This window comes from Coregonus clupeaformis, chromosome 7 (assembly GCF_020615455.1).
Source record: "Coregonus clupeaformis isolate EN_2021a chromosome 7, ASM2061545v1, whole genome shotgun sequence".
Lineage (NCBI taxonomy): Eukaryota > Metazoa > Chordata > Actinopteri > Salmoniformes > Salmonidae > Coregonus > Coregonus clupeaformis.
Genome location: NC_059198.1, coordinates 41360479 through 41382110, shown reverse-complemented (window position 1 = coordinate 41382110; position 21632 = coordinate 41360479). Strand labels below are relative to the sequence as shown.

Sequence of the window (21632 nt, the reverse complement as noted above, 5' to 3'; positions counted from 1 at the left end):
CACATTTTCTATAGGAATGAGGTCAGGGCGTTGTGATGGCCACTCCAATATTTTGCCACAACTTTGGAAGTATGCTTGGGGTCATTGTCCATTTGGAAGACCCATTTGCGACCAAGCTTTAACTTCCTGACTGATGTCTTGAGATGTTGCTTCAATATATCCACATAATTTTCCTTCCTCATGATGCCATCTATTTTGTGAAGTGCACCAGCCCCTCCTGCAGCAAAGCACCCCCACAGCATGATGCTGCCACCCCCGTGCTTCACGGTTGGGATGGTGTTCTTCGGCTTGCAAACCTTCCCCTTTTTTTCCTCCAAACAATAATGATGGTCATTATGGCCAAACAGTTCTATTTTTGTTTCATCAGACCAGAGGACATTTCTCCAAAAAGTACGATCTTTGTCCCCATGTGCAGTTGCAAACCGTAGTCAGACTTTTTTATGGCGGTTTTGGAGCAGTGGCTTCTTCCTTGCTGAGCGGCCTTTCAGGTTATGTCGATATAGGACTCGTTTTACTGTGGATATAGATACTTTTGTACCCGTTTCCTCCAGCATCTTCACAAGGTCCTTTGCTGTTGTTCTGGGATTGATTTGCACTTTTCGCACCAAAGTATGTTCATCTCTAGGAGACAGAACGCGTCTCCTTCCTGAGCGGTATGACGGCTGCGTGGTCCCATGGTGTTTATACTTGCGTACTATTGTTTGTACAGATGAGTGTGGTACTTTCAGGCATTTGGAAATTGCTCCCAAGGATGAACCAGACTTGTGGAGGTCTACAATTTTCTTTCTGAGGTCTTGGCTGATTTATATTGATTTTCCCATGATGTCAAGCAAAGAGGCACTGAGTTTGAAGGTAGACCTTGAAATACATCCACAGGTACACCTCCAATTGACTCAAATGATGTAAATTAGCATATCAGACGTTTCTAAAGCCATGACATCATTTTCTGGAATTTCCCAAGCTGTTTAAAGGCACAGTCAACATAATGTATGTAAACTTCTGACCCACTGGAATTGTGATACAGTGAATTATAAGTGAAATAATCTGTCTGTAAACAATTGTTGGAAAAATTACTTGTGTCATGCACAAAGTAGATGTCCTAACCGACTTGCCAAAACTATAGTTTGTTAACAAGACATTTGTGGAGCGGTTGAAAAACAAGTTTTAATGACTCCAACCTAAGTGTATGTAAACTTCCGACTTCAACTGTACATTTTGGTAGGGGTTGATACATTTTTCGCTAGAGCAAATCAAGTCTGACATTTTAAAGTGGAAATTACACATTTTAGAAGCCTTTTTAAAACTCACTACATGTTTAACATTTCCTGCATTGCAGGAAAGTTCTCCTGCAACAGGGTGATCAAATTGAGATCCTACATCTGTATAGTTTACCTCCTGAGTGAAGTGATTCAGTATTCTAAATTGCTGATATAGATGTGACAAGTGAAGGGGGAATCACAATGTGTACATGCGCTCGCTGACTCTTTTGAAAGCCTCAACAAAGTGTTTTAATGCATCCTGAAATAGCATGTGTAATGCAAAAAGGTCTCCAAGTGCTGAAGTACCAAACCCCTTTGGCAAGAGGATAACCAGTGAGTTTATCCCCTTTATCTCAGTGTGCTCTGCCGGTCATGTTCAACAAATGATTACAAGTGTCATGAAGTTTTAATTTTCTTACACGCCGAGGCATAAAAGCACAAAAAGACCCTGCTCTTGTGTTGGTGATTCATTAAAATAACATGACGAAGTGCAGATGTCTGTGAACCTTTGAGAATATTATTTATCTGATTGTGATATTATTATATGTGATATATTGTGGGGCGGCAGGTAGCTTAGTGGTTAAGAGCGTTGTGCCAGTAACCGAAAGGTCGCTGGTTCTAATCCCCGAGCCGACTAGGTGAAAAATCTGTCGATGTGCCCTTGAGCAAGGCACTTAACCCTAATTGCTCATGTAAGTCGCTCTGGATAAGAGCGTCTGCTAAATGACTAAAAATGTAAAATGTAAATATTAGTCTCAGATAGTGTCTGGAGGGCAGTTGAATGTGAAGTTGTGAGGGGTTTTGGGGGGCTGAAAGTACAAAACAACCCTATTTGCTCCATGCAACATTTGCTTGTGTAGAAACCTGTATGTATTGGATAAGTCTGTACTGTACATTAATTTAAAAGTAAGTAAGTAAATAAATACAGTGAGGGAAAAAAGTATTTGATCCCCTGCTGATTTTGTACGTTTGCCCACTGACAAAGACATGATCCGTCTATAATTTTAATGGTAGGTTTATTTGAACAGTGATAGAAAAACAAAACAAAAATCTAGAAAAACGCATGTCAAAAATGTTATAAATTGATTTGTATTTTAATGAGGGAAATAAGTACAGTGGGGAAAAAAAGTATTTAGTCAGCCACCAATTGTGCATGTTCTCCCACTTAAAAAGATGAGAGAGGCCTGTAATTTTCATCATAGGTACACGTCAACTATGACAGACAAATTGATTTTTAATGAATTTATTTGCAAATTATGGTGGAAAATAAGTATTTGGTCACCTACAAACAAGCAAGTATTTGGTCACCTACAAACAAGCAATAACAAAAGTATTGAGAAACTTTTGTTATTGACCAAATACTTATTTTCCACCATAATTTGCAAATAAATTCATTAAAAATCCTACAATGTGATTTTCTGGATTTTCTTTTCTCATTTTGTCTGTCATAGTTGACGTGTACCTATGATGAAAATTACAGGCCTCTCTCATCTTTTTAAGTGGGAGAACTTTTGGTGGCTGACTAAATACTTTTTTTCCCCACTGTATTTGACCCCTCTGTAAAACATGACTTAGTACTTGGTGGCAGAACCCTTGTTGGCAATCACAGAGGTCAGACGTTTCTTGTAGTTGGCCACCAGGTTTGCACACATCTCAGGAGGGATTTTGTCCCACTCCTCTTTGCAGATCTTCTCCAAGTCATTAAGGTTTCGAGGCTGACGTTTGGCAACTCGAACCTTCAGCTCCCTCCACAGATTTTCTATGGGATTAAGGTCTGGAGACTGGCTAGGCCACTCCAGGACCTTAATGTGCTTCTTCTTGAGCCACTCCTTTGTTGCCTTGGCCGTGTGTTTTGGGTCATTGTCATGCTGGAATACCCATCCACGACCCATTTTCAATGCCCTGGCTGAGGGAAGGAGGTTCTCACCCAAGATTTGACGGTACATGGCCCCGTCCATCGTCCCTTTGATGCGGTGAAGTTGTGTTGTCCCCTTAGCAGAAAACACCCCCAAAGCATAATGTTTCCACCTCCATGTTTGACGGTGGGGATGGTGTTCTTGGGGTCATAGGCAGCATTCCTCCACCTCCAAACACGGCGAGTTGAGTTGATGCCAAAGAGCTCCATTTTGGTCTCATCTGACCACAACACTTTCACCCAGTTCTCCTCTGAATCATTCAGATGTTCATTGGCAAACTTCAGACGGGCCTGTACATTTGCTTTCTTGAGCAGGGGGACCTTGCAGGTGCTGCAGGATTTCAGTCCTTCACGGCGTGGTGTGTTACCAATTGTTTTCTTGGTGACTATGGTCCCAGCTGCCTTGAGATCATTGACAAGATCCTCCCGTGTAGTTCTGGTCTTCTCATGATCATTGCAACTCCACGAGGTGAGATCTTGTATGGAGCCCCAGGCCGAGGGAGATTGACAGTTATTTTGTGTTTCTTCCATTTGTCACCTTCTCACCAAGCTGCTTGGCGATGGTCTTGTAGCCCATTCCAGCCTTGTGTAGGTCTACAATCTTGTCCCTGACATCCTTGGATAGCTCTTTGGTCTTGGCCATAGTGGAGAGTTTGGAATCTGATTGATTGCTTCTGTGGACAGGTTTCTTTTATACAGGTAACAAGCAGAGATTAGGAGCACTCCCTTTAAGAGTGTGCTCCTAATCTCAGCTCGTTACCTGTATAAAAGACACCTGGGAGCCAGAAATCTTTCTGATTGAGAGGGGGTCAAATACTTATTTCCCTCATTAAAATGCAAATCAATTTATAACATTTTTGACATGCGTTTTTCTGGATTTTTTAGTTGTTATTCTGTCTCTCACTGTTCAAATAAACCTACCATTATAGACTGATCATTTCTTTGTCAGTGGGCAAACATACAAAATCAGCAGGGGATCAAATACTTTTGTCCCTCACTGTATCTGTTTTCACTGAATTAACTATAATTTGATTCACACAGATATCAGTGATTGGCCTGTTGGCCAGTGCCATCAATATAGAGCAAATTGGCACCATGAGAGTCCTCAGGACCCTGCGAGCATTGCGCCCGCTGAGAGCGGTGGCCCGCTTTGCCGGCATAAGGGTAAGGCCCGATCTGACTGCTGACCACCGCCACCGACCGTCCACAGTAGACACCTAAGCTGTAGTTTCTGGTTGGCTTTGCGGTTGGCTTTTCATTGACCTCTCTTCCTCCCTCTCTTACATAGATCCAAGAAGAGGTTTTGTGACCTATTCTTAATAGTCCAATTTCTATTTCTAAGTCTGTTAACAGGCCTCTTAATTTGTTCTGCTATGAAATAAACTCATTTTAACATTATATCCCCTTGAATAGCAGATGGACGACCTCGATGGGTGACATCAACACACCTTTGAGTCTAATGAGCTACTACCTGTCTTTCCCTTAGGGCAGTTGCTAACAGGAGGAACTCACCAGGGTGGTCCAGTGTTCCCTTTCAGGTTCTGTGTATCGCGATTTCTTTGAATAGGTTGTGGCAGCCCCGCTAACCATGTGGGTCCTTGCGCTTTCTGTCCCCACCTAGGTGTCTTTGGTGAGTCTAGTAGCTAACACGCTGGGCTACTCGGACTTCGCTGCCATCAAATCACTTAGAACCCTCAGAGCTCTGAGGCCACTAAGAGCACTGTCCCGATTTGAAGGCATGCGGGTAAGAGTCATCTCTCCTCTCTGACTCATCAACTCCCGATTGTCCTCTAACCATCTTCATCGTCACTCTCTCTACCTCTGTTGCCACCCTTTATTTCCCTTACCAGCAGTTTCTATTCAGAATACTCCAAATATTTTCCCACTTTATCTCTCCACTTATAGTGTTATAATGCTGTCAAATCCAATTCTCCAGCTAATGCCACTAATCCATTAACAAACTTTCCCTTGGAGCCGGCAGTGGCAATATTAGCACAAAGTGGCAATATTAGCGCGAAGAGATATTTCCCCTCAACTCTCCCCTCAGCCTGACATGATACCTCATTATCTGACTTATCACTTTGGATAAGATTTATTTCATATTAAGCTTTATTTTGCAGTCTTTTCTACCTGTTATTTACATAGAGCTTTCATGGTGAAATTATAATTAGGCCCTACATCATCATTTGTAATCATCAAAACAGGTACCATAAAATGTGTACAACATACTGAAGTTAAAACAGAAAATTGCCTATTGTTACCACATAATTACCAAGTAAATACTTGACAGATACCTGTTGTACCACTTATGTCAAATACAGCATCAGCATCCATTTGTGTTGGATCCTTAGAATCTTTCATGATCTTCGATCCACCAAATCATGTCTAGTTCTATCATGTCTAACTATACATAATGCTTCACATCATTATGAGGATGGCCAAATAGACTGAAGTGCCTGAGTAGAGTAGATAAAGTAAATAGATTGAACTACAACTGTAGTCTTAGAGCTCTCCAGCAGTATTACATTTCATGTAAATTCTTCAACCCTAGGCTCTAACATGTAACATCATGACACGATTTCTTCCTTAAATTATTTTCAGATTCTTTGATAGATTCTTTTGAAAGGAGAAATTGCACATGTATGTGTCTAACGAAAAAAACAGTGTAATTACATAGTAGTTGCTTGGTAACGGAATTGAGCATTTTCTGTAATTACAAGTTTTCAGTTACAAAGACCAGTTCTTACTAAATCAATGTTCTTACAGGGAATTACAGCCTCATTACACAGGAATATGGACAAATACATGTAGTGTTATCAGAAAAGATGATAAATATGACAGTATTATGCATGTACATACCTAATCCACTTAGTATGGAGTATTTCCATTATCTCATTCCAATCTGTCTTTACTCATCTGTGATATTACATTACAAGTTGTTGCTCACTTCTGACAGTATTAATATTATTCTCCTTGCTATTCCACTGTTTGTTTTAGCTGTTGATTTTCTTATTACGTTCTCTTACATGCATCCCCGTGTTCAGATATTCCGATTAATGTTTAGCCCGTAACATTTCCATAATCATTATTCATTCCCTAAAGCACATCCTTAAACCCTCTTGAACATTTCATGCACACTGTAGTTAAGATTTTGGGCTATTGTTCCCTCCCATTACACAGTGTTCGTTTTCTAAGTCAACACCTGTCAGCCTAGCTTGTGGCCTCTAATATGTATATAATTTCCCCTGACTTCCACTGGAATTAATTTGAATTCCTGCCAATGAAATTTGCATGCTGTCGGAAATGGGGGGCTGATGTCCGCCGAGCTCGCTGCTCTCTGCCACTGTAAATCTGGAAAATGGGATTAGGCGTCATGCTGCTTTAAAATGGCTGGGTCCGCTACTCGGTGGTAAACACAAAGTGGAAGTGCAACCCGGCTATACAGAGGCACCGAGTCTGTGTGAGCAGCAGATTTCTTTGTGACACCCTCTTTAGGGATGTGCGGGGCTAAACCCCCTATCAACTGGTTCCATTAGAGCTGTGACACTCAGGAACTCCTGGCTCAGCACTCATTTCCTCTCAACCAGGAAATCTCTTACCAGGGTGGTTTGAAAAGATGCTGCTGCTCCTGATTGAATATAAGACATGCTCTTAATAATCTCATTTGCCAGATTCACTAGTTTGCATGAACTTTGGACATTTGGGGTTTGATTATTATATTTTTATTAGGATCTCTTTTGTTTGAGTGGTTTGATATTTTGTGTTTGGGGGGATATGGATTGGGTAAGCACTTAGGGTAGGTGAATTGAACCACAAGCATGTAGACACTGAGTTTCTCTGATTGACTGACTGTCGTGTGTGGCACGTGACAGCAAAAGGGTTCTGGATGGATACCTGACTTGATGTGTGTTTCCATGGCAACAGGTTGTGGTGAACGCCCTGATCGGCGCCATCCCGTCCATCATGAATGTCCTGCTGGTGTGCCTAATCTTCTGGCTCATCTTTAGCATCATGGGGGTCAACCTGTTCGCCGGCAAGTACGGCCGCTGCGTCAACCGGACGGGCTACATCCACAACGTGTCTGTGGTCAACAACAAGACCGACTGCCTGGCCATGAACGACACGCAGTTCTACTGGACCAAAGTCAAGGTCAACTTCGACAACGTGGGCGCTGGTTACCTTGCACTCCTACAAGTTGTGAGTTTGGCATTTTTTTCCCTTTCCTTTAAGTTTTCCTCACAGTTTGAGACGTTCTTTCCTCCCACTTGTACTTTATACTTTTTGTCGCTGCCCACCTTGTCTGTCCAGAGAGCCCCGAATCAATCAACAAGTCGCTAGGCTCTTATTTTTAGCAGCAACGGGGGCCATTACAGAGAATTGGGTGCTCAGCGAGAGTGCATGCACTTCATTCTTCGTTTTAACTTAGTTGGTGCGGTAGCCTAGCAACAATTCACTTAACTCCTTTCTGTCACCTTCTTGTGACTTGCCTCCATGCAAACCTCCATTTGCATCTGGAAATAGTCTGGACCTCTGTTATTCAACAAAAGCCAGTAATAACCTGTAACCAAAGCAAAAAGGCCCACCTCCGTGATTTCTCGCTGATAAGAACTCACTTGTGTTGAAGTAGGGCTCCCCGCTCACTCTCCTTTTTCCTCCCTCTAGAAAGACACTCCATGCAGTCAGGAGGAAGCCCATATAAGTCCTTTCTGCTGCCATTCATAAAAATATATCTCTAACATGGCACACGTGCAGTATTTATTTTGTAGAGACTGTATGTGGTCTTCCTTTAAAGGAACAATAGATACCCGCACTCTGCCTCAGAGTTTGGAAAAATCCAGAGGCTGGAAATGCAAAAATATACAGTATACAGTACCAGTCAAAAGTTTGGACACACCTACTCATTCCAAGGTTTTTCTTTATTTTTACTATTTTCTACATTGTAGAATAATAGTGAAGACATCAAAGCTATGAAATAACACATACAGTGAGGGAAAAAAGTATTTGATCCCCTGCTGATTTTGTACGTTTTCCCACTGACAAATAAATGATCAGTCTATAATTTTAATGGTAGGTTTATTTGAACAGTGAGAGACAGAATAACAACAACAAAATCCAGAAAAACGCATGTCAAAAATGTTATAAATTGATTTGCATTTTAATGAGGGAAATAAGTATTTGACCCTCTCTCAATCAGAAAGATTTCTGGCTCGCAGGTGTCTTTTATACAGGTAACGAGCTGAGATTAGGAGCACACTCTTAAAGGGAGTGCTCCTAATCTCAGCTTGTTACCTGTATAAAAGACACCTGTCCACAGAAGCAATCAATCAATCAGATTCCAAACTCTCCACCATGGCCAAGACCAAAGAGCTCTCCAAGGATGTCAGGGACAAGATTGTAGACCTACACAAGGCTGGAATGGGCTACAAGACCATCGCCAGGCAGCTTGGTGAGAAGGTGACAACAGTTGGTGCGATTATTCGCAAATGGAAGAAACACAAAATAACTGTCAATCTCCCTCGGCCTGGGGCTCCATGCAAGATCTCACCTCGTGGAGTTGCAATGATCATGTGAACGGTGAGGAATCAGCCCAGAACTACACGGGAGGATCTTGTCAATGATCTCAAGGCAGCTGGGACCATAGTCACCAAGAAAACAATTGGTAACACATTACGCCGTGAAGGACTGACATCCTTCAGTGCCTGCAAGGTCCCCCTGCTCAAGAAAGCACATATACATGCCCGTCTGAAGTTTGCCAGTGAACATCTGAATGATTCAGAGGATAACTGCGTGAAAGTGTTGTGGTCAGATGAGACCAAAATTGAGCTCTTTGGCATCAACTCAACTCGCCGTGTTTGGAGGAGGAGGAATGCTGCCTATGACCCCAAGAACAACATCCCCACCATCAAACATGGAGGTGGAAACATTATGCTTTGGGGGTGTTTTTCTGCTAAGGGGACAGGACAACTTCACCGCATCAAAGGGACGATGGACGGGGCCATGTACCGTCAAATCTTGGGTGAGAACCTCCTTCCCTCAGCCAGGGCATTGAAAATGGGTCGTGGATGGTTATTCCAGCATGGCAATGACCCAAAACACACGGCCAAGGCAACAAAGGAGTGGCTCAAGAATAAGCATATTAAGGTCCTGGAGTGGCCTAGCCAGCCAGAGGGAGCTGAAGGTTTGAGTTGCCAAACGTCAGCCTCGAAACCTTAATGACTTGGAGAAGATCTGCAAAGAGAAGTGGGACAAAATCCCTCCTGAAATGTGTGCAAACCTGGTGGCCAACTACAAGAAACGTCTGACATCTGTGATTGCCAACAAGGGTTTTGCCACCAAGTACTAAGTCATGTTTTGCAGAGGGGTCAAATACTTATTTCCCTCATTAAAATGCAAATCAATTTATAACATTTTTGACATGCGTTTTTCTGGATTTTTTTTGTTGTTATTCTATTTCTCACTGTTCAAATAAACCTACCATTAAAATTATAGACTGATCATTTCTTTGTCAGTGGGCAAACGTACAAAATCAGCAGGGGATCAAATACTTTTTTTCCCTCACTGTATAGAATCATGTAGTAACCAAAAAAGTGTTAAACAAATCAAAATATATTTTATATTTGAGATTCTTCAAAGTAGCCACCCTTTGCCTTGATGACAGCTTTGCACACTCTTGGCATTCTCTCAACCAGCTTCATGAGGTAGTCACCTGGAATGCATTTCAATTAACAGGTGTGCCTTTTTTAAAGTTAATTTGTGGAATTTCTTTCCTTCTTAATGCGTTTCAGCCAATCAGTTGTGTTGTGACAAGGGAATGGTGGTATACAGAAGATAGGCCCTATTATGGCAAGAACAGCTCAAATAAGCAAAGAGAAATGACAGTCCATCATTACTTTAAGACATGAAAGCCAGTCAATCCGGAAAATTTCAAGTGCATTCGCAAAAACCATCAAGCGCTATGATGAAACTGGCTCTCATGAGGACCACCACAGGAAAGAAAGACACAGAGTTACCTCTGCTGCAGAGGATAAGTTCATTAGAGATAACTGCACCTCAGAAATTGCAGCCCAAATAAATGGTTACTACATGATTCCATATGTGTTATTTCATCGTTTTGATGTCTTCACTATTATTCTACAATGTAGAAAATAGTAAAAAATAAAGACAAATGAGTAGGTGTGTCCAAACTTTTGACTGGTACTGTACATATTACCTCAATTACCTCGACTAACCTGTACCCCAGCACATTGACTCGGTACCGGTGCCCCCTGTATATAGCCTCGTTATTGTTATTTTATTGTATTACTTTTTATACTTTAGTTATTTAGTAAATATTTTCTTAACTCTTATTTTCTTAAAACTGCATTGTTGTTTAAGGGCTTGTAAGTAAGCATTTCACCGTAAGGTCTACCTGTTATATTCGGCCCATGTGACAAATATAAATTGATTTGAAACATTGGCAGTAGAATGGCCTTACTGAAGAGCTCAGTGACACTGTCATAGGATGCCACCTTTACAACTAGTCAGTTCGTAAAATTTCTGCCCTGCTAGAGCTGCCCCGGTCAACTGTAACTGCTGTTATTGTGAAATGGAAATGTCTAGGAGCAACAACGGCTCAGCCGCGAAGTGGTAGGCCACTCAAGCTCACAGAACGGGACCGCCGAGTGCTGAACCCTGTAGCTTGTAAAAATCGTCTGTCCTCAGTTGCAACACTCACTACCGAATTCCAAACTGCCTCTGGAAGCAACATCAGCACAAGAACTGTTCGTCGGGAGCTTCATGAAATGGATTTCCATTGCCGAGCAGCCGCACACAAGCCTAAGATCACCTTGTGCAATGCCAAGTGTCGGCTGGAGTGGTGTAAAGATTGCCGCCATTGGACTCTGGAGCAGTGGAAACGTGTTCTCTAGAGTGATGATTCACGCTTCACCATCTGGCAATGCAACGGACAATGCCCCGTGCGAGCCAGGCCTAATCGCCCAACATCAGTGCCCGACCTCACTAATGTTCTTGCGGCTGAAAGGAAGCAAGTCCCCGCAGCAATGTTCCAACATCTAGTGGAAAGCCTTCCCAGAAGAGTGGAGGCTGTTATAGCAGCAAAGGGGGGACCATCTCCATATTAATGCCCATGATTTTGGAATGAGATGTTCGACTAGCAAGTGTCCACATACTTTTGGTAATGAAGTGTATCTTCAAATTTGATTTCAAAACCAAACAACTTTTACTGCATGAACGTTGTCTATACAAATGCATCCTTTGTCCTCTGCATGTGTTTATATGGCGATAATAGTGGCACACCACCTCTAATAACCTCCTCATGCTCATTTAAGTTGATGTCCTTTGTTACAAGGCTACATTCAAAGGCTGGATGGACATCATGTATGCAGCAGTGGATTCTCGTGCTGTAAGTATTAAACATCAATGTACTTGTTTTGAAAGCATTTCACTGTAATGTCTACACCTGTTGTAGTCGGCGCATGTGGCAAATAACATTTGATTTGATTTGATTTATAACATTTTGGAACGGGTTTAGTACTTAGAGCTTTGGTATTTTCATTAATGGCTGTCTTTGTCATAACCATGCCTTGATGCAATATCACCATAACATTTACCAGAAAACACAGATTTCAACTGATAAAAATGTAGCTGAATGATGTATCGCTCTAACATGGTTTCTCCCTGGCTGAACTAGGTGGAGGAACAGCCTATCAGAGAGGTCAACATGTACATGTACCTCTACTTCGTCATCTTCATAATCTTTGGCTCCTTCTTCACCCTCAACCTCTTCATCGGGGTCATCATCGACAACTTCAACCAGCAGAAACGAAAGATAAGTATCAAAAGCATCATGGCCAACAAATGGTTTGATGTGAACAAACCAGATACCTGCCATGAAAAAAAAGTGTTATTTTCACAGTGAAAATAACAGAAAAGGGACATCTCTTTACTTAGGTGGGCAAGACATCTTCATGACAGAGGAACAGAAAAAGTATTACAACGCCATGAAGAAGCTAGGGTCTAAAAAGCCTCAGAAACCGATTCCAAGGCCAGTGGTAAGCTGGAGCTAATTGAACCCTACTTTCTTGATCTTATTAAAGGGATAGCTCATTTTTTGAAAGTATTAGCTTATTTTCGATAACACCCCAGATAAGTCGAAAATAGGTTAAAACCTAAAAAAAGTGAACTATTCCTTTAATTTTCTTCGCCCTAGTGTATTAGCGTCTTGCGTTCCAAAAGAGCTTTTCACCCACTCCTCACTCCACTTCTCTTCTCCCAGAACCAAGTGCAGGGCTTCTTCTTTGACCTGGTGGGCAAGCAGGCGTTCGACATCATCATCATGGTCCTCATCCTGCTCAACATGATTACCATGATGGTGGAGACGGACGAGCAGCCGGCCCATATGGAGTACATCCTCAACAAAATCAACCTGGCCTTCATCATCATCTTCTCCTGCGAGTGCCTCATCAAGATCGTGGCGCTGCGCTGCTACTTCTTTACCATTGGCTGGAACATCTTCGACTTTGTGGTGGTCATCCTCTCCATCGTTGGTGAGTCTGTTGCTTGGGCTTAATCAGGGTTTTTCAATTATTCTTATTACAATGTAATTACATGGGTTCGTCAACTGGCAGTTATACTGGAATAAGGTTGCTATATGTAGCTATTTGTACCTGATGGCTGGCCAACGGTTTGACCTTGGGTTGGCTGACAATGTCACGAAAATAATGTGTGCGCATTAATGGGGCCAGAAGCTGTGCTTTGTTATGATTCTGAACGGTCAGATAGCTAGCAATAATGACAAGAAGCTGCCATGTGGGGAATTGTAGGTGGCTCGTTTCAGCTAGTTTTATCTTGTTCTTGATACCATGTCTTGTTTTGTGGTGTTTTGACTGATTTCATGTCAACGCTAATATCGCTAAAATTAGCTAGCTAGCTAACCAACAACTGTAACAATGTATTTGAGGGACAACAAGTGCTCCTTATACTAAATATAGTTTACATGTTGTCAACAATCTAAGCCAACCCCGACTGTTTTGCCACATACTTGCGCACACATCGATTTTGTTGCTAAACAACCAACTTGTCTATAAGCAAGGTATTCCATGTCACTAGCTGGCCCATACACAGATTATGACATTTAGCTTGGGACCTTGAAATTTACCAACAAAAATCTAATCAACAGATTACAAATTATTTTCATTTAGTTCCAAAAAATGTCATGCTCAAAGAACACATTTCAGAATCTGAATTGTGTTTTTCAATGCAATGGACAATATACCTTGGCCATCATCCAATATTTTAGGGTCCATTTGGCAAGGTTATCTATCATGTCAATCAAGTCATTGAAAGTAAGTGGGAATATATCTGATGAACCAGGGGCACTGTGCTTACACTAGGTAATAGCCTCTGTTCAGTATCCGCCAAACGGATTTCCCTTTCTGTGAACATATACGTCCTGCATTGCCCCGGTGGGGAACTCAAGCGAACCAAAGGGCCAGCACATAGATCGAATCTAAGTAGCTGCCCCCATGCTAACTGACGTGTGTGGGCAAGGATGCCCCTGTTGAGGTGAAGGTAATTGTAGCAATCAGGGCTGTCAGTGGGGGTGATTTGGGCGTGATTGAGGTGCTGCATCAGCTGACTGTAGACGGTGGGAGGGCTGGGGTCTTGTCATATGGCTCTCAAGGGTGGCTCCCAACCCCCCTCCCCAATCCATCTCAGGTGCGAGTCTTGTTCCATGGGGAGAGTAGGGTCACAAATCAGGGACAGATGGTAAATTGGTTGTGGGGGTGAGAGGGCTGGGAGGCAACATGAATGTCATTTGAGGGCAGACAGACTCTGTAGTAAAAGTGGAAGCCTTTATCATGGGCTCATTGGTGAGTGAGATTGAGGAAGCTGGAATTTACAGGGAGGAGAAGGCAGCTTAATATTGATGGCAAGGAGACCCTCTCCTTCAGCCTAATTCACTCCTGGTTACCAATTGTCAACCTAATTCCATAAGATATTGTGTACATAGTGTGAAGTGGCGGCAGGTAGCCTAACGGTTAAGAGTGTTGGGTCAGTAACCAAAAGGTTACTGGTTCGAATCCCTGACCTGATTAGGTGAAAAATCTGTCGAATCGCCTTTGAGCATGGCACTTAGTCCTAATCGCTCCTGTAGGTCACTCTGGATACGAGCATCTGCTAAATGACGTGAAAGAGCTGACCTTACTCTATGCCATTTAATGGTTCATGATGGTCTATTAGAAGTACAGAGATCTCATTCATGTTTTTTTCCCCTCCTTTCTTCCAGGTATCGTTCTCGCTGACATCATAGAAAAGTACTTTGTGTCGCCCACTCTGTTCCGAGTCATCCGATTAGCCAGGATCGGACGAGTACTGCGACTCATCCGCGGAGCCAAAGGAATAAGGACCTTACTCTTTGCCTTAATGATGTCCCTTCCTGCCCTGTTCAACATCGGCCTCCTGCTCTTCCTTGTAATGTTCATCTACGCCATCTTTGGCATGGCCAACTTTGCCTACGTCAAGAAGCAGGCAGGCATCGACGACATGTTCAACTTCGAGACATTCGGCAACAGTATGATCTGTCTGTTCCAGATCACCACGTCGGCAGGCTGGGACGGCCTGCTCAGCCCCATCCTCAACAACTCTCCGGAAGAGTGCAACCCCAACCTCATCCACACAGGCACAAACGCCCGGGGAAACTGTGGCAACCCCTCGGTGGGCATCACCTTCTTCGTCACCTACATCATCATCTCCTTCCTCATAGTGGTAAACATGTACATCGCCATCATCCTGGAGAACTTCAGCGTGGCCACCGAGGAGAGCACGGAGCCGCTGAGTGAGGATGACTTTGAGATGTTCTACGAGGTGTGGGAGAAGTTTGACCCAGAAGCCACGCAGTTTATCGAGTATGCCAAGCTGTCAGACTTTGCAGACACGCTGTCGGAGCCGCTGCGCATCGGCAAGCCCAACAAGATCAAGCTGATCTCCATGGACCTGCCCATGGTGAGCGGTGATAAGATCCACTGCCTGGACATTCTGTTCGCCTTCACCAAGCGCGTGCTGGGCGAGTCGGGCGAGATGGATGCTCTCAAACAGCAGATGGAGGAGAAGTTCATGATGGCCAATCCGTCCAAGATCTCCTACGAGCCCATCACCACCACGCTGAGGCGCAAGCAGGAGGATGTGTCAGCCGCTGTCATCCAGAGGTGCTACCGCAGGCACCTGGTGCGGAGGCAAATGAAGCAAGCCTCCTTCCTGTACAGATCAATGCAGATCAATCTGACGCAGAGCCCCACGGGCGACGGGGGCACCGCTCCAGAGAAAGAGGGCCTCATAGCCTCCATGATCAAGGAGAACTACGGGGGGCCTGAGATGGAGCTGATGGAGACCCTGTCCTCCACCTCCTCTCCGCCGTCTTACGACAGTGTCACACGGGCGACTAGTGAACTTTTCCAAGTTCTGATTTCCGAACAGTCAAGGAACACTGACCTGAGGGAACATTGCCCCGCCCCCGACAGAGAACCAGACAGAGACTGCGAGACATTTCTGTAACGGCAACTAGGAAATGCTTTTTTTCCTCTTTTTCTGTTTACCGAATGTAACATAGCTCAAATGACACTGGTTTAGTACTTGTGGTTGTCCAGAGAAACTGCAGGGGTTTTCATAGAGAAAAGGCTAACTATTTATTTATTTTTGGAGAACATCCTTTGAGGGAGTACACAAAGGTGGCGTGTGTAAATCCTAGATGTCCTTTGACCCTGCTCATGTCAACTTTGCTTCACAGTTAATATGCATGAATGACCTCTGCAGGGTCACGACAATTATATCACTGATGTAAAAATAATTTATTAGACTGAAGGAAATACAGTTTATCAATATTTACAAAGTATGAGTTCATTAAAGGTCTTACTATTATTGGTGTGATTACTTATAATAAATAGTTTTCAAATTGTGAGATGTGAGAAAGAAAAAAACAAAGGGATAAAGCATTTCGTAGTAAAGTATAACATGGTTGATGTTACCAGTCTTTCATAGCAGTACAATTATTACTATTTTTTATATTTTTAGAGTAAGAAAAAAAACATGGCCTCTTCTGAATTGCAGTACTACCACATTGTTACAAGATGAAAGGGCAGGTAATTACTTTTCACATTAAAAGAACATTGTATTTTAACAGTTTTTAGCATTTTTGCATTTGCTTTTACACGTAAAGAAGTCCCGGGATATCCGGAGGCCCTGCATTTTAGTTATTTTTCTTTCATAACGATCTGGTCCTAGTTACACAAAGCTAAGAAGCAGTGCAGTAACCATGATCTGTATGTGACAATCAAACCTACATCTATCTCATGGTTACGATTGACAGATTTTTCTTTCTCCATAACTTCTTTAGGATTAAAACTGCCCCAATGGCTGCATATTTTATATGAGCATCAGAGATCATATTCACTATTAGTCGGACGGATAATCGTCCTATTTATGTTTTATTTAAAGTGTGTTTTGCATGTTTTGACTGCATCATATAGATGCGCTCAAGACTGAAAAACAATTATTTATCAATTTTGCACAAACTGTGTTTAGCAATAATTTACTACTTTTTAAGATAAAAGTGTCAAAGTTTGTATAGCATTTCTTTTGCTTGAACTCTACAGACCTTTCAGCTTCTCTTGGTTACCCATAGCTTAGGCCTACTCTCAACTATATAACTGACACTGGTTTCTATTTTACTCAAATAATAATAAGGACACCGCTCAACTTTAATAGGAAATATATTTTCAGGTTATGGTTGCAGGTGTGTTGAAGGGCTGTTTTCTGTAGCAATAGATCCAGTGTGTGCCTGGTATATACCCCTGTCCTGTTTCTAAATGGACCTCTACTCACATCGTTCCCCCATTAGATTCCATGGGTGTGACTGGGATCGCACTGCTATTTACCAGTGTCTACGGGGACTTTTCTAAAGACATTTCTGATTGCATGCTTTGTATTGGGAACATTGGGGAAGATGTTTAAAATCCTATTCGTTTTTGGGTGGGACATTTTTACACAAAAATGTCATGGTGAAAAGTCAACTCTGCACATCTCTGTCATAAATGTACTGTTTTCATCATAACGAGAGCTGCTTAATCATAAAAACAACCAAGACATGCACAGAAAATGCTTATTTTTCATTCTTATAAACTGTCAGAAATGCAATAGCCTACAACAGGTATCTTCTCAGCAGTCAGTATATAATTGTTTTGTTGTTATAATGATTATTCTCAGAGCATTTCTCACTGCTCAACCACAATGCAGTGCCTCAGTAAAGCCCCCATTGCAGTAAATATTATTAATCTAGTGTACAGATTTCAGTTTCCATTTAACCCATCTGAACAGTTCCCTAGATGTGCCATAGGCCTATTTGAAGTCCCCATCTTGTGACTGTTACATTTGTATAGCACCTCACAATCATCACACAAAACACAGCCGGCATTGCTATGATCTTCTTTAACCACTTCGACAAATCTTTCCCAAACATTACTTTTCTGGCCCTCCTTTCTCTTTATATTCAACTGTCCATTTCACAGCTTTTCTCTTATTGAATTAAACTCCGACATTGTCCTTTTGCCTCTATGGATCAACGTTTTCTGCCAGTTCCCAAAGCATTTGGCGATTGGCGTGTAGGCTATTTGGCACACGTACAGTTAGGCCCTAAATCTTATAGGCTTACGCACTAATGCCAGATAGTCTGAAATAATGAAAGAAAACCTTGATGTTGCCTATAGATATCAATTGTAGAAGAATGATACATTTATGGATTTTTTATAAGGTATTGTTTTCTCTTTATTCAACCCGCCCGCCACTCAAAATATCAATTAGTTTAGAAAATATCAGAATTGGGCTACCTGTCTAAACGCAGCCTATTTGGTTATACAAGGAAGATTGGCTACTGAAACGGAAACCCCACCAGTGCTGCAATGCAGATGTCCCACCAACCCTCAAAAGAGATGATGTAATTTGGAATCAGTTGGGTTAATTCTGGCATCAGTAATTTGGTAATAAATTTTTTTCCAACACAGATTGAAAGGGACCTACTTAGGCTACCTAAGATGATCAAATCCTAAGGTAGGGCCAACAATACAGAAAATGCAGAAAAAAACATTACATTAAAGTCTGGTCATGCATGGATGTTAAAAACAGTAGAGGAAATGTCTAAGCCTATTTTCATTGTGCTGTGCATATTGCTATGTGCAACAAGAAGGAGACAGTCAAAATGGATCCTAAACCTGTCTTCGGGCTCAATTCAATCAAGCTTAAAACACAGTATTCATACTGTAGTCAGAAACATCATAGAACGGTTATCATGTAATGTAGGCTAATGCCAGAGGATGACTCTGAGGTTCTCTGAGGATAATAAGAATGCACATCTGTAATTACTGTCAAAATAAAAACCTTCACACGTCATTGCTTATGGTTTTCCGAGTACGATACACGTGTGCAAGGACAGTGATTTTATACTGCAAGACATGGCATGTTTGACTGGATTCAGCCCGAAGTCTTATTGCTATCGCACACAACCTGAGCTTTCATTATGTAAGTGTGTGTGTGTGATTATGTGTGTGAGCTGATGTGCATGCACTCAGGTGTGTGCTTTAAGAGTATACAGTATGTGTATATATTGTGTATTGGGTGTTGTGTGTGTGTGGTTGTGTTTGCTTGTATGTTCGTGTACTTGCATTTGCAGGTGCTTGTGTATGTGGACTTCACCGTACCATGGTATACAGCGCTGCGTCTGTGCAGCAGGACAAAAGCGGAGCGATGCTGCTGGTTCTGTGATCTGATGCTTTCAGATGGGTTCTGTGCCGGAGAAGAGGAGCAGATCGACTTTGACACCTGGACGCAGGGCAGAAAGGCCCCCTTCTGCTTTGTTAAACAGCACATCGCTCTGGCTCCACTTCTTTCCTTTGCAGTCAAGGAGACCAGGAATTCACTGTTTATGTTTTTCTCATTTAAACAATTACCATTCTTAAAAAATATATGTAATATGTGGATGTTTATGAAGAGTAGTAACTTGTGCAACATGAGAGCATACACCTTATATGATCAAGGCCTATAGTAACACTGCCGTAAATGCACACAATTTTCATTTCGTCAAAACGGATGAATTTTGTTTGTTACTTCTATAATGGATGTTTGTAAGCACATAGTAGTCATTTTTGTAAGTTAATTCACTTTGGATTGAGGCCAAGCAAAAGGGAGCAGATGGGTTTGTTGTGCAGCTCTGAGTGAATGTTCTCACAGTGTTCCACTTTACCTTACAGAGGGGGTAACAAAATATTGCCTGACAACTATTCAACAGAGAAGTTCCCTGACACTTTGGCTGTGTTTACACCAGGGTTGGGCTCAATTCAGAATTGAATTTAGAATGCCTCATACATTCCAATAAAATGTTTGCATTAACTGAAGTTGCAAAGAGAATACAGAATTGCAATTCGAATTTCAATTAAAGGAAATATAATTGAATTCAGTGAAATTCAATGAAATTCAAATGCCTGTTCTATTCTATATTAGTTGTAGTCTATACAAATATACACTACCGGTCAAAAGTTTTAGAACATCTACTCATTTAAGGGTTTTTCTTTATTTTTACTATTTTCTACATTGTAGAATAATATTGAAGACATCAAAACTATGAAATAACACATATGGAATCATGTATTAACCCAAAAAGTGTTAAACAAATCAAAATATATTTTATATTTGAGATTCTTCAAAGTAGCCACCCTTTGCCTTGATGACAGCTTTGCACACTCTTGGCATTCTCTCAACCAGCTTCATGAGGTAGTCACCTGGAATGCATTTCAATTAACAGGTGTGCCTTTTTTAAAGTTAATTTGTGGAATTTCCTTCCTTCTTAATGCGTTTCAGCCAATCAGTTGTGTTGTGACAAGGTAAGGGTGGTATACAGAAGATAGTCCATATTATGGCAAGAACAGCTGAAATAAGCAAAGAGAAATGACAGTCCATCATTACTTTAAGACATGAAAGCCAGTCAATCCGGAAAATTTCAAGTGCAGTCGCAAAATCCATCAAGCGCTATGATGAAACTGGCTCTCATGAGGACCACCACAGGAAAGAAAGACACAGAGTTCAAATAGCCACCCTTTGCCTTGATGACAGCTTTGCACACTCTTGGCATTCTCTCAACCAGCTTCATGAGGTAGTTATGGTGTGGGGGTGCTTTGCTGGTGACACTGTCTGTGATTTATTTAGAATTCAAGGCACACTTAACGAGCATGGCTACCACAGCATTCTACAGCATTCTACAGTGATACGCCATCCCATCTGGTTTGGGCTTAGTGGGACTATCATTTGTTTTTCAGCAGGACAATGACCCAACACACCTCCAGATCGTGTGCTGCATCAGATGACCTGGCCTCCACAATCCCCCAACCTCAACCAAATTGAGATGGTTTGGGATGAGTCGGACCACAGAGTGAAGGAAAAGCAGCCAACAAGTGCTCAGCATATGGGGGAACTCCTTCAAGACTGTTGGAAAAGCATTCCAGGTGAAGCTGGTTGAGAGAATGCCAAGAGTGTGCAAAGCTGTCGTCAAGGCAAAGGGTGGCTATTTGAAGAATCTCAAATATATAAAATATATCATGATTTGTTTAACACTTTTTTGGTTACTACATGATTCCATATGTGTTATTTCATAGTTTTGATATCTTCACTATTATTCTACAATGTAGAAAATAGTAAAAATAAAGAAAAACCCTTGAATGAGTAGGTGTTCTAAAACTTTTGACCGGTAGTATACATCTTGTACATAAAATATAAAACTTGTCGTAATATACATGCATATACAATATTGTTGAAACTATAAATTATCAAGAAAAACAAAACCTGTATGCGAATATTCTAAGATATTATATTTAATTAATTGTATTCAATATGGGGGGGAAGTACTACATTTCCCAGAATGCTTTAGTTTAATCAATCAATCAAATGTATTTATAAAGCCAGCAGTTGTCACAAAGTGCTTATACAGAAACTCAGCCTAAAATCCCAAAGAGCAAGCATTGCAGATGCAGAAGCACAGTGGCTAGGAAAAACTCCCTAGAAAGACGGAAACCTAGGAAGAAACCTAGAGACTAACCAGGCTGCCGGGTGGAGATTGTAAGGGTACATGGCCATTAAGGCCAGATTGTTCTTCAAGATATTTAAACTTTCATAGATGACCAGCAGGTTCAAATAATAATCACAGTGGTTATAGAGGGTGCAACAGGTCAGCACCTCAGGAGTAAAGTTGTCTTTTTTATAGCTGAGCATTCAGAGGTCGAGACAGCAGGTGAGAGAGAGAGAGAGAGAGAGAGAGAGAGAGAGGAGAATTAGAGGGAGCATACCTAAGCTCCCACAGGACACCAAGTTGACCCTGAGGCAAACAAATCAAATGGTTATTGGACATATAATTGGCTATTCTA

At 41.8% G+C, this 21632-nt stretch overlaps 1 protein-coding gene across 1 annotated transcript in view; it reads left to right on the top strand.

Moving 5' to 3' along the window:
- scn5lab (sodium channel, voltage gated, type V-like, alpha b) overlaps window positions 1-18625 on the top strand; it is a 220230-nt gene extending 201605 nt beyond the window's left edge. The window contains exons 22-28 of the mRNA XM_041879935.1: window positions 4796-4918; window positions 7099-7371; window positions 11522-11575; window positions 11864-12001; window positions 12120-12224; window positions 12449-12719; window positions 14462-18625. Of these exons, the coding sequence (XP_041735869.1) occupies window positions 4796-4918; window positions 7099-7371; window positions 11522-11575; window positions 11864-12001; window positions 12120-12224; window positions 12449-12719; window positions 14462-15726 (2229 nt within the window). The 3' untranslated portion in view covers window positions 15727-18625. The remainder of the gene's footprint in view (window positions 1-4795; window positions 4919-7098; window positions 7372-11521; window positions 11576-11863; window positions 12002-12119; window positions 12225-12448; window positions 12720-14461) is intronic.
- The last annotated feature ends 3007 nt before the right edge of the window (window positions 18626-21632 follow it).